This window comes from Rhipicephalus microplus, chromosome 4, assembly GCF_043290135.1.
Source record: "Rhipicephalus microplus isolate Deutch F79 chromosome 4, USDA_Rmic, whole genome shotgun sequence".
Lineage (NCBI taxonomy): Eukaryota > Metazoa > Arthropoda > Arachnida > Ixodida > Ixodidae > Rhipicephalus > Rhipicephalus microplus.
Window position 1 is genome coordinate 109,217,143 of NC_134703.1, and position 14,425 is coordinate 109,231,567.

The 14,425-nt window shown below is 44.9% G+C and overlaps 1 protein-coding gene across 1 annotated transcript in view; it reads left to right on the plus strand.

Annotated features, from left to right (window-relative positions):
- The window catches only part of LOC119172816 (CRISP/Allergen/PR-1), a 63,248-nt gene that overhangs the window by 14,690 nt on the left and 34,133 nt on the right, over window positions 1–14,425 (plus strand). The window contains exon 2 of the mRNA XM_075893146.1: window positions 13,401–13,550. Coding sequence (XP_075749261.1) covers window positions 13,401–13,550 — 150 coding nt within the window. The remainder of the gene's footprint in view (window positions 1–13,400; window positions 13,551–14,425) is intronic.

The following is a 14,425-nucleotide window of genomic DNA, read 5'->3' on the forward strand; positions in this document are numbered from 1 at the left end:
CTCTTAAAAAGGGCAGCGCGTTTACCGTTACAGTTACCGATAAAAAGTAACCACGTTACTTCTGCCATCACTCCATGGTCAGCAGTTTTAATCGTCGCATTTTCTCTGCAGGAATTATCAAGCTGATTGTTTGCATTTCACTTAAAACAATTGGCCCAAACGACAATTTTACGCCAAGTAGTGATTTAACAAGAATAACTTGCACGAATCTGTCGTACCGTGGCAAGATTATAGTGACATAAAGCCGCCTGTGATGTGAGGGCATCTAAGTTTGGTAAAGCGATTTTAGGGGCGAAGCTCCTTATGGCGTGGCTTGGGCGTCCCTCGTATGTAACCACCAGTGGCACATACCCGAAATAGGTATAACACTTGACCTCCAAGGTGGTGCCAGTGAGAGGTTTCTTCTGTGTGTTGTTTAACAATAAAAAATAGTGCTCAATGTACATACCAATGGCTGCTAATGGGGAATGACAGACAAAGTAATGGGGAACTCGAGGTGGTTAAAGGTGGGAAGTGGACCCAAAGCGCAGGCCGTAAGAAAGTGTGCGTGTGCCACCTCTCGTTTAGTCCTTGGAATGTCCGCTGGATGGCGGTGCTTCTATATGGGGAATATATGATAAAAAGATGCGAGATGGTGGGACTTGGAGTGTTGAATAGATGAACGAACGGACACACAAACAGATGCATGGATGGACGCATGAACGGACGCAGGGGCGGATGCATGAAAGAACGCAGGGACGGGCGCACAAACAGACGCATGGACGGTCACACAGACGGACGCATGTACGGACGAATGCTTCGCCCCACTCTCCATCATTCACTCCGTGGATATGCTGCCATTTTTTTTTCTCAGTGTCACAATAAACACAAAATGAGATATCATCCCATATCATATTTTCAAAGTGTGCTTTTATTAACGATACAGATGTCAGATTGTCAAAGAAATGCTTGAGCGGCTTAGAACCAGAAAGAAAGTGTTTCCGCAAATATACAGCTGCATTTTAAAGCTGTCATCGAACAGATTGCCTCTTTTACTAACGAATACGCAACCTGTGCGAAATAGGCGTTCAAGAGACGCATCGCATGGTATGCTCTTGCCACCTGGCGGGGCGGCAGCAGTCCACCGCTGCGACAAAAGAACATTCGGAAGAGCTTTGAAGTGGTGGCGCCTATGATTATAGGAGGGCTTTTTTTTAAATTCTCTGGATAATCGAAAAAAAAGTAGCTATTAACCTGACAACTCACGTTACCGACAAAATGTTTACGTAGGTACCTAACCTGTTATGGTTTCGAAATGGGAGCGAGTACGTTACTAGGTTGCCCCAAAAAGTAACGCGTTATTGGTGATGCCATTACTTGTAAAGCATTACCGCCAACACTTATACATTTTATGAATTCAGTGTACCTGTATTTATTTAATGTAAAATTTACAGATTTTCTGCCCGATACAGTTAGATATATTAGAGCATTCAAGCCAACAAGAAAGAAGCAGTTTAAACATTGAAGCAGAATTTTTTTGAAGCCAGTGACAAAATTTGATTAGTAGAATTCACATAATGCCAATCCCGCTTCAAATAGCGAAATTCATTTGAAGGTGAATAGCCCGACTACATTTTATAGTGGACGTCTGTTTTTGTGTGTGTGTGTGTGTGAAATGAACACTAGAACCCGCACTGCGCATCGTAATTAGAAACTTATTTGCGTGCAGTATCAGCATACGTGGCGGCCAGTGTGAGCAGTGTACGAGCCTTGCGTCTGCCAACACGCACGCAATTTCGCTGCTCCATTAGCAGCTGCGCCGCGCGTTACGTTGAGGTGCCTCTATGCGCACCACTGTGTGTGAGAAAAGGCGCCACGCATGGACTGACACAGCGGAAGAGCTTAGAGATACAGTATTTTATCCGCTAGCAACAGAAAAAAATTGCTATTTAATACGCCGAACATAGAAGTTCACAAGTCGCCAGAAAGCACCCATGGAACCAACTTCAGGTTGTCATCGCCAGACGGAGTCGCAGAGATAGCCCATTTGGTGCAAAGTTGCCACCAGTGGCAGTCATCACTTGGAGCCCATGGGACTCACGAATGTGACGAGAAGCGTGCCTATAAATGTTTACAAACACAGCCCCTAGCTGACACCCAGTTTCGCCTACTGATGTGCCTTCACAGCATCAGTAGACATCAAGAGCTTTAAAAAGTAGTCTGCTGATTTTCTACGGTTTTTTTCTCATATTTGGAAAAATATATTCAAATAAATGTTCTTTTGAGCTACATAAAAATGATAAAACATTCCGCTGTACTTTATGCACGTTCCTTTTATGTGAAAACGAAAGAGAAACTTTCTTACTCTTGAAGAGAACTTGAAAACGTGCTTTCAGCTTCGACGTTGAAGCTGGTAAATGAGGTGACCGGAAGCTTTTTGCGGTACAACGCTTGTGACCTTGAAACTGTCCATGACACTTCAGCGAATACTGATCGATACACGCTGGGGCCATCTCCGAAATATACAGAAGCTTTATTGATTCAATTCAGTGTAATGGACAGTGACGTTATCAAAACGTGGTACTTTTCTATTACATCTACGTATTTTCTTTTTACGCATCTTGTTTCACGGACTGCTGGACACGACCCGTTAACAACTCGTGTGAACCGGTAGGCGTTGGCTGCAACTGGTCTTCTATGGGTAACAACTTAACGCTTGCTTGATTGCGAATAGGTTCGCACTGAGTTGTGCGGGGATACAGACATTCAAGCTGGCCAACTAAGAGAAATAAAAAAATGAAGAATAGTCTGCCTTTCGTGTAAGGGTCAAGGTAGCTTGGCGCCAGCGGACTCCGGCGGCAACTTGGAAACTGAACCGCAGCCAGAAAGCGTGAAAGTGATACATACTGTCAGCCGAGAACGACACACGACTGACGCCAGATCGTGGACTACCGCATTGAGTTCACCGATAGATCTGTGATGATATGTTTAATAAAAAGAAAACAAGTGAAAAAATTATTACTGATCCTGGGCTTTCTTTCTTTTAGACTTTTTTGTAAAGCAAATAGATTTGCGTTTATTTTATTTGGCTTCTTAGCCTTGGAACTCTTGCCCTTCATTCAACCCTGCCACAAACAGCGCATTAAACGTCAGAGCTCGAGTGCACAAACAAACAAATAAAAACGAAAGAAAGAGAAAGAAAGAGAGAAAGAGGGAAAGAAAGAAAGAGGGAAAGAATGAAAGAAAGAAAGAAAGAAAGAAAGAGAGAAAGAAAGAGACATGATGCACTGATGTATTATCTCGCTTGTGAGGGTTAAGTTAACGCTTGGAAACGTTGAATGGTGTAGCGGTTGCGCGATGCTTCATGCCAGCTAGATTAAACGGGTCGGCCAAGTTGTGAGCGTTGGCAGCGTTGGGCTCGGCGCAATATCTTGAATGAGTTCGGCACGCTGCAATGAGCCCTCACCGTGGACGCCTGCAAGTACCCGCCGCGGTATCTTAACGCCTAAAATGTTGGGCTCCTAATATAAACTTGCACAACGCAAGAAAACGAGTAGTTACAGCGTAACTACGGAAGGAAGAAACATGGACAGGAAAGAGCACTGGGAGAAACATGGCCGGAAAAAGGGCGCCTAAGCTCGAGGTCATGGGTTCAATTCTCGGCCACGGTTGCCACATTTCAGTAGAGGGATAAGAGGAATGAAAAAACACTAGCGTGCTTAAAGTTTAGGTACAAGTTTACGAACCTTGAAGGGGATCAGAATTGCTCCGAAGCCTCGCGCTATGTGCTTTGTAATAAAGACGTTATTTTGGAAGCGATAATATTGTTTCGCTGCAACGATGAAAAACGCCACTGCTAGAGAAGGTGTGGTGTATAAGGGCTAGTTGACTGAGCAGAAAGCTGTTGCACACGCACGTCAGAAACAGTTTTCACGGGTTGAGTCATTAGGCAGTTTAACTGCAGAACGCAGGTCGCCTCTTATTGCTTTGAACAAATATCCAGCAACCAAGCAAGCAAGTATGCGTGTATGTGTGGTGTTTGTCAGTACATTTTCCTTCTTAAGTGATTTCGATGTCTTCGTTGTCTGTTACTCCACATGCAAGATTGTGACTCAAACTGGCCATCGAAAAGGCAGGAAAAATTGAACCAGTGCGCATAGCGGACACTGATGAAATAGCGAAGCTGTTAGCTGAGATTAAGTCTTTGCTTCGCCAATCATTTTAGATCTTAAAGTGAAGCGGGACCAAGATTTGAATTAAGGGGAATATAGTGCATTGAGTGAAGCAGGATGAAGTGAGTGAATGAAGTGGCAGCACCTGCGGGAGTAGTAATGGGCGTAGTGGCGAGTGCTGGGAGACGTGAGTAGTGGCCCCTTCCCGTTTCTTATCCGCGACGCCCCTCGAAAATTCAAGGCATCGACTATGAAGCGTTTCGCTGTTGAAACTATACTTAAAGTACTGCAAAGTGCACTACGAAGCTGCTATAGGCTGTCTATATATGTCTTAAAGAAATGAAGGAGGCATTGAGCACTACGTGCAGTAATACGGGAGAGCGCCAAGCTGCCCGTAGTACGGAATGACAGCGTTGTTGAGAGGAGCACACAAACGCAGAAAAAGGAAGTACACGATTTAGAGTAACTGTGCTGCACTATAGCTTATGAAGCTGTCCCCCCAACAAAATCGATAGTGCAGGAGGCCAGATTGTGTTCAGAATGAACAATCCAAAGAACACTGCTCGTACTGTAGATTGTTTATTAATGTAGAGCGCTACCTCATACTTTACGCTATGGGAGAGGAACAAGCTGTTCCCCCGAAAATTTGAGAAAAGTTAAGAATTAAAGCCGAATTGTGTAGAGTAAAGTTTTGAGGACTGTGTGCTCGTGACGTGAAACTAACGGTACATTGATAATTGATAACATCGTTAGTTTTCTTTTAGGTTAGTCAAAATTAACTATCACTACTATCGACAGTGTTATCGACAGCGCAATCGACAGGGCCATCGATAGTCTTAGCGGTGGTATGACGGCTCATATTACTACCAAAAGCACTTTGAATAATTATGCTCTTGATGGTCGGATATATATTACCAAATAATTTGCGATAGCCTACTATCAGGAGTACTCAGTTTGGTATTTACGAATAATGTTCGGCGCAAGAAATAAACTATTTCAGCCGTGAAAACGCCATTGTTGACGGAATGTCCGTCAACAAAGTCGTATTCCAAACGAACGTTTTTACGTTACGCAATTAAGAAACTAACAGCTCATTTTTTATTTGGAAATCTCTGAATGCGTTACAAATTAGAAGCCACGCAGTTCCATCACATTAAACGGTTTCCTTTCCTGTGCAGCTGAACGATTCAGACTAATTGTGATCTTTTTGCCAAGGATTAACATGGAGATTTTAACGTCCCGAAATCACCATATGATTATGATAGATGCCGTAGTGGAGGGTTCCGAAAATTTCTACCACCCGGGGTTCTTTCACGTGCACCCAAATCAGAGCACACGGACCTACAGCGTTTTTGCCTCAATCGAAAATGCAGCCGCCGCTGCCGGGATTCGGTCCCGCGACCTTTGGTTTAGCAATCTAGTGCCATAACAACTATAGACCACCGCGGTGGGGCTGTTCGCCAAGGATTCTGGGAAAGGAGCACAAGCATGTCAACTTTTTTGCCATTCGGCCTCCTCCTCGTGCACCGTGCACATGAGAATCGCAGCATAGGCCGCAGTGATTTCGCGCAGTTGGTTTTGAGATATAGAAAGTACTATTAAACTTATCACCGATAGCACTCTCGATAGTTATATTTTAAGTGTGAAGCATTTCTTAGTGAACTTGGCGACTTTGAGCATATCTATATATCTATCTATCTAGCCACTTACGTTCGGGTGCTCTCGTGATCACCCCCTTAACTTGGCGAGAACCAAAATCAGCATGGGAGGGTAAGATGGTTTGACGAATATGATGAGCTGGTCCAAACATGAATAATGTCACAATCCCGTCGCGTACGTCGTCAAACACTTCCCGCAAGACATTTGGCACATACCCACGGGTGGGTATGTGCCGCTGGTATGCGGGTATATGTCACAGGTGATTGACACTTAGTGTTTACTCAGCAACGACGACCACACACATGGACAATTTTAACGAGCGAGCGATAAGAAACACCCGACATCGCTATAGCGTCGACCTGACGAATGCAAAGAATAAATGTCAGGGTTCAAGCTAGAATCAAACTCAAGCATTCTGCGTGGCAATGAAGCATTGTACCAAAGAGCTACACCAGGCCTCGGACCTACTTTTCAAATATACGATAATCTTCGTGAAACGTCAATGGTGGTAGCAGTTCTGCCTACGCAATTCTATAAACATTACATATGCACATATTTGATGCAGCCGTCACGTCGGATTAATTTCAATTGTGGTTAGTTGCCATGCGCTGAAGTTTATTTATCTAGCAGTGTCCAGGGCCAGCATCCCGTGAGCATCAGCGCTTCATATCAGCTTCTGGTGTTGCTAATACGCATGTTCCAGTTGGCATCGTTGCGCAAGTGCAAACAACTGTTTACATGAAACACCCGCAACTCTTCAACATATTTCTATGCATGCAACATTTGAACATGTTTTTAGCGTCATTTAATGACGTGTCTCTCAATAAAAAAAATGCAATACGGTCACCTTCCCTCCGCATGTTTCGCATAACGCCGATTCTCAGGTATACGTGGGACCTGCCGAATTTCTTTCACCATTGATAGTTGGATAGTGACTCCACTATCGGTAGTACCATCAACAGTTCTGCATCACTACTATGTACTCAAGTGTGGGACAGCTATATCTAGAGGTTCCTGTTGCGACGTACATTACACGATTGTAATATCTCTTTGGGGGAAGGAGGAGAAAAATACAAAATGATGCGTTTCGAAAACACACACACACACTCATATATATATATATATATATATATATATATATATATATATATATATATATATATATATATATATATATATATATATATATATAATCGTGTAATGTACGTCGCAACAGGAACCTCTAGATATTGTGCATTATTATATGTTAGCGTATAGTAGATGAAACTCGGGTGGTTTTGACGTGGTCATGCGACAATCGTACCAGCGTAACAGTCGAGCGTGCATTGCTTCGTATTCGAGCCAGACTCGGCCTCTAAAAATAGATCCAGAAACGTGCAGTGTTGCTGGAGCTAATCTCGGTGGCCACGAGTCAGATTGTGCAGTTGAATGTAGTAGCACACGGAAGAGGGCGTGCGCTACCCTCTAGTGGTTCAGAGTGTTAAGATAGTTTAAAATTTAACACAGTAATAGTTTACTGAAAATCCGGTTGCACCAAATAGAATAGGTAGGTCCGAAAGGTGATACACTGCTAACTAACATCATTCCGAGCCGTTTGCGCGAAAGCAAGGTGAATGTTGTTCTAAGTGAAAGTGGGAATACAACAAACTCGTGCAGGCTATCATTACGGTAAAACCTGTTTGGTGCAGAACAGCAATGTAAGGGATAAAATTGGTGCTATCGAATGGTTGGAAAAAAATCAAGTGTGCTGTGGTCGAACGTCTCAGATTAAGACCTTCAGAGTGAGATATATTCGCGCTAACTTGGTGCATACATGACTACGAAATCTTAGCGCCAAAAAAACACAGAGACAAAAGAAAGAAACAGTAGACAACACGAGCGCTAACTTCAAACCAAGTTTATTAGGAAACACACATGAATATATACGAACTCAAATCTCAGAAATCTCACGCCTTCTTTTTTTAAACAATGTCATACAAAAACAAGAAATGTATTATCAGGAAATAAACAGGTAAACGCGCATGAGTAACTGGAACCAAGAAAACTTAGAAAAACTTAACAGCCCCCCGAAAAACCCTACAAACGAAAAAACATCAACTGCGCAGGCTTAACTCGGTGAAACTATGAAAACGTGCTCATCAGGAATGAAAATTCTTTATCGTGAAGGAGCACAGACGGTTGACTCACGCACTTATCGCCATGTTTTCGGATGATGCAGGCCTCAACTAATTCTCGGGTTAGCTGCTCTCTGTGACGAAATAGCACAGCTGTTTTTTCGAACATTGGTGTGCAGCCACACTGACGGCAATGTAATGCCAAGTGGGATGACGGTGTGCCTTTCAAAGAGCTATGGTGCTCGCGTAGACGGATATTGAGACACCGCCCAGATTGGCCCACGTAAACGTGTCCGCACGAAAAGGGCGTCTCGTATACCACCCCCTTTACACAAGACACGAAACGAATGCCATGTCTCATTGTGCACTTGCCTTTTTTACCACTATTTTTATTTTCACGGTGCTGCAGTCTCGGGCAAATTTCCTTCAGTTTACTTTTGGCTGAAAACACCACGTTGACGCCAAAGCGTGCCGCCACTCTCTTAAACCGGTGGGACACTCCGTGAATATAAGGGATTACCGAGAAAGGCCTGCTCCCTTTGCATCGATCCGTCGGCGCCAGTTTACCACCTGCTCTTATGGTTTTAAGCAACCTTTCACTAACAGCGGCTATAACAGCATCAGGGTACCCTGCCTGCCGCAACTTAACTGCTTGTTCCCACATGCTTTGTCGCATCAAGTGCGGGCATGACTTTGAGATGGCAGACCGGATACAGGAGCTGGCTATTCCGTTCTTTACAAGTCTGGAGTGACCAGACTGGTAGTCGAGCAAGCCCTTTTGAGACCTTGGTTTATATCGCCAGCATAAACTATCAGGGCTAAAAGCTAACTGGAGGTCTAAATACTGCAAAGCATCGTTCCGGGGCACCTCACACGTGAACGTCAAACCGTGCCCTTGCTCCCTGAACACCTTCGTTACATTAATCATTTTTCTGATAAAATCACACCTGTCCACGAAAACCAAGTAATCGTCAACATAACGAAACACTTTGATTGCCAGATCAAAAAGACTACCCTGTATAGCCCTGTCCACCTTTGCCAAAAATATTGTGCTCAGAATAGGCGCGACACAAGAACCGATACATACGCCAGATTTCTGAGCAAATACTTTCCCTTTCCATGTGACGAGTGTCGCTTCCAGGTAACACCTCAGTACCTCGAGGAACCCCTCAACTGACACACCTGAACGAGAGGTGAACTCATGTTCGTCCTCTTGAATCCCAATACACTCCTTTACACTCTGCAGAAGAGGGGCTTGCGGTAAGGAGTAGTAAAGATCCTCGATGTCGAGGCTAAATGCCCTTAAGCCTACCGAGTCGTTGTTCCTAAGAAAATCTACGAGCCAATCCGAACTGGCCACTTGAAAAGGGTCATCCACAACAAGAGATTCAAGGTTCTTTTGAAGATATCGGGACACTATTTGAAGCCAAGTGTTCCTTTCAGAAACTATGGTACGGAAGGGAATGTCGGGCTTATGGGTCTTAGCGGTAAAGAAAACATCTAGATTATCACCCATTTCTTTCTTTACCTTAATGACCAGTTTATCTAAACTTAGGCTTTTGAGCAGTTCCACTGCTTGTTTTTTTACCTTGGAAGGGTTGTGCGACACTTCGCGAAAATTCTTGGCAATAGCCACGCTTCCTTTCTCGGAAAACAAACCACGAGTCAGAACCACGAAGAACCCTTCCTTGTCGGACACTACACAAGTGAGGCCAGAGGAATGCAAGAAATCAACAACCGAAGACATGACCATATCGTGCATACAGATTTCTATAGCTCAAAACAAACTTACATAGGTATGTCAACTGGTTATGAGAGCCTAGGACTATGTAGGCAAAAAAAATTGATGGGTTGTTATCGAGCACAAGGACGTAAATGACGATGACATGCAGCCGCTGACGAATGAATAATAGATAATTCAGAAGAAATTGTACGAGGGGGCTAAAAAAGGAAAAAAAAATGAGGATGTTCACCCGGGACTGAAGAGCCGTGGGGGCGCCCGATTTGGCTTGACGTATACCAACACTTGGCACAGAAGGACAATAGCGGGTTCATTGTGGCTCAAAATTCATTTCGTGCAAAAAAGAAAAGAGCGAGGGGTAGTGATAAAAAGAGTTCGTAGAGAAGTACAGACTAATTGAAATTATAAATATACACATAGAAGTCATCGGCAAAAAAGAGAGGAAAACACAGAAGGTGCCCTGCGTACGAATGATGACTAAAAAAAAGCATGCAAATTTACAAGTTCGATAACAAAAGTACCAAACGGTAAATTATATGATAACACAGAGGGAAATGCTTTAGATCCCGAGTCGTCAATAGTTGAGAACAAAAACAGAGGCGAAAACCCGTGATAACGATGAGGCATTGCAACAGAAAGACTCCTCAGGGAACGCCAGGTTATGCTTAAAAGAATCCGTAGAGCACATGCACCTACTACAATAGGTGGTGAGGTTAAGCAATAAAATCAAGATAAATTTAAAGTACTTATGAGATTAAAACGAGAAATAGATGGATATAGATAGAGTCGTTGCAAGCGTAGATAGCAATGCAATATGAGAATAGAGACTCTGAGGAACGAAGAACGAACCAGAAAAACGTAGCCAAAATGTTTCCGTAGAAAATTAGTAGAAAATGTGATTGCAAGAAAACATTGTACGTGAATATTTGGGGTGGCTTCTTCTTGAAAAAGGCGTAAATATGAATCCTATATTACTGAACATATACGCTGGGGGTTGGCTTATCAGATTCATTCAGCAGCATATACGTTGTGGTTTTGTATGTGGTACTACATATGATTGATTCATTATACGAGTGCTTTTATTTTTGTGACACAATAATAATTAGAACTTAGTTAGAAGGTCACTGGGCAAGGGGGCAGCAACACTCAACCGCGATTTTCAGAGACATGAAATTTTTGCATCTCGTTTAAAGCACTCCTGCTGAAAACAATTTTTCATTGTTTTTTTACGCAATGTTCTGTGCTTTTCAGATGTGTTGGAAAGGCGTAAAATATCTATGGCAAAGCATGATACTATTTTTTTTCAAATGGATCGCAATAACTCATACAAGCACTCCGAACAACCGACTGTAATAGTTGGAAATAGAACATGTAACCCGTTTGCTTCGTCATTAAGTTTGAGGAACTTTCTGACGGCCCACGAAGTTTATACCGTTTTGAACGCTAATAGAAACAAACACATGTCTTTAAAACTAACTTTCAGAGTGTGCCCTTCGTGCGATAACTCGTGAATATGTAAGGCAAGACTGCATCTCTCTTGGGTGGGCCAGCCGGAGGCTCCGGTTTCCGGTCCGAGGACCACAACACGGTTTGCAAACAGAAAACAAACACAAGGACGCCGAGGCAGCCGCAGTGCCTCAGTTGCCCGCATTCACCGTGGTACACGCAGCCAAGCTTTCTCTCTCTCTCTCTCGATTTCTCTGGCAGTCCATAGGGAGTCGGGAAGGGAAGCGGCCACACGTAACCGAAGAAGAGGCAGGACAGCAGAACAACAACAACACGATAACGCACTATCACGCACTCCGCCGGCATCGCGGCTAGACCGTGTGTGCGCCACGCTTTCTTCGGGAAACCGTTTCTTTCGGCCGCGCTCGGTTTCCATTCGGAAAATGCCCACCCGGCATTTTCCGAACGTCCGTGAGTCGTTCACGCGAGCCTGCCGCGACTACGGCGGCGTCCTCCCGGTGCGATTCGAACGTGGGCGCAGTTGTTTCGTGCTCCGACGCTTGTAATACACCCGCACGTACGTCATCGGAGGCCTATTCGTATTCTGTCCCGTCGCGCGTCGGGACTTGGTCACGGTCACGCTGGCGAACTCTTCCGCGCGTCAGAACGCAACGGTGGAAACCCTCGGAAGTAGTAGAAGAATTATGTATATTGAATCAGACCTTAGGAGAAATGGAATAACCACTGTTTCGAGTCATAGTTCGAGTAGAACAGAACTTGACGAATAAAAGAGAAACACAAATGAAGAGCCGCTTCAAGGTGATCATCATCATCATCATCATCATCATAATCATCATCATCATCAGCAGCAGCAGCAGCAGCAGCAGCAGCATCAGCAGCAGCAGCAGCAGCAGCATCCTAACTACGCCCACTTCAGGGCAAAGGTCTCTTCCATGATCCGCCAATCAACCCGGTCTTGTGCTTTCCGTTGCCACGTTATAGCTGCGGACTTTTTAATCTGATCAGCTCACCTAACTTAATGTCTCCTTTTCATGCGTTTGTCTTCTTTGGAAATCCAGTCAGTAACCCTAAATGACCAGCGGTTATCCCGCCTACGTGCCCGGCCCATGTCCATTTCTTCTTCCTGATTTCAACTAGGATGTCTTAACCCTAAATGACCAGCGGTTATCCCGCCTACGTGCCCGGCCCATGTCCATTTCTTCTTCCTGATTTCAACTAGGATGTCTTTAACCACGCGGTTTGTTCCCTGACCCACTCTGCCCTGTTCTTGTCTCTTAAGGTTACACCTATCATTTTCTTTTCCATCGCTGGTAGTCCACACGCATGGCAGACTACCATTCCCAGTACCATGTACTGCCCTGTAATGCAATGCGTGGTGCTGCCTAAAAGTGCAGTGCAGGATAGTCCAGCACCGTACATTTTCCAGTACTGCACTACAGCGCAACGCAGGAAAAAAAAATGGCAGCATATCCACGTAGTGAATGATGGAGAGTGGGGCGAAGAATTCGTCCGTCCATTCGTTCTTGCTTCCGTCCGTCCATGCGTCCGTCAGTGTGACCGTCCATGCGTCCATCAGCCCGTCCGTGCGTGCGTCTGTTCGTGCGTCCGTCCCTGCGTTCGTCCATGCAGCCGCCCCTGCGTCCGTTCATGCGTCCATCCATGCATCTGTCTATGTGTCCGTTCGTCCATCTATTCAACACTCCAATACCACCATCTCGCATCTTTTCATCATATATTCCCCATATAGAAGCACCGCCATCCAGCGGACATTCCAAGGACTAAACGAGAGGTGGCACACGCACACTTTCTTACGGCTTGCGCTTCGGTTCCACTTCCCACCTTTAACCACCTCGAGTTCATGGTATATACTAGTTCACTGTATTCATGGCACTGCGGCCGAACGCTCGCTAAACTTTCCGAAAACCAAGGAGGTTACGTCCAGCGAGTATGACGTATCAACCCTTTCTTGTCAGATAGTGCTCAATGTACATGCCAATGGCTGCTAATGGTGATTGCAGCCTGCGCGTTAACTAAAAGCCGAATGCTCCTGTCTCTCATTCCCCATTAGCAGCCATTGACATGTACATTGAGCACTATTTTTTATTGTTCAACAACGCACAGGAGTCTCTCACCGACACCACCTTGGAGGTCAAAATGTTATACTTGTTACATACTACGGGGGACGAACGGGTGCCGCTATAAGGAGCTTTGCCCTTAAAAGGTGGATTCTGGTTCGCCACCAGCTGTACTATTCACTTCTTATCGCAGGCACCGAGGTGACGCTCTTCCCGCTAGGCTGTGGTGTCCAGTGGCTGCGTGGGCTGCGGTGTGGCTCTGCGTTGCGTCGACCTTCTCTCTGGCGGCGGACGCGACAAATGTGGCCGGCCTGGTCTCCCTCTTGCTGCCGAGTTCCGACGGGTACGGCTCACACAGACGCGCTCCCCAGTACGGTGCACAAAGTGCGAACAGCTTTACTTCCGGGTCACGTATCAGAATGATACAAATGGGTACTGTGCGTCTGTTCGTTTGGTGAGTGCAGCAGTGCATTGAGTGCAGTGGAAGATGAAGATGCAATAAATGAGTGCAGAAGAAGAAGAAGAGGACGAAGAGAACGCGTGCCGGTTTAGGATGATGAATCTTCTTTCGTCTACGATAGATGAGACTGCGGTCATCATAAACAGTTCCGCCTTTAAAAGAGAGGTGTTCCCGTGAAGTTATTCAAGCGTTTTCTATTCAAAGAAGTTCTTAGTAATTATCGTAAAGTCACAATGACGGCGATTATTTGTTAACTGCGCCACAATTTAAAGTGCTGCACTTAGAACAGTCATTAAATCGTGTATCAATACCTTCGTTCTGCTAGTTCACCCTGGGCTCATCTAAACTTCACACGTAGAATGCTGGTATTCGTAGCCGAGTAGGTTTCATTTTGTGAGCCGCGCACGCAGGTGCGCTCGATATGACTTGCAACGCGTGGTTGCACATGGCTTCAACTTGATTTTATTCCCACAGCTAAATATTATTTTCATATACGGTATCCCACCCAAGTGAAAGAAACATGGAAATATGGGGTTGTGGAAACAATGCGCAATCTCTGAACTCGTGAGGCTACATGCTCTCGTGTTTCAAGTCAGCGCGACTGAACCTGAAACTTACATGCGCGAAGTGTGGTAAGAAGAAATGGGGCAGTTGTGGCGCTTGCGGCTCATATTACTATAAACACGGCCTGTCTGGAGGCGCGCGCTCCCAGACCGGCCGTGCTGTAATGTACAGACGGCTCCACTGTTAAAGGGAAC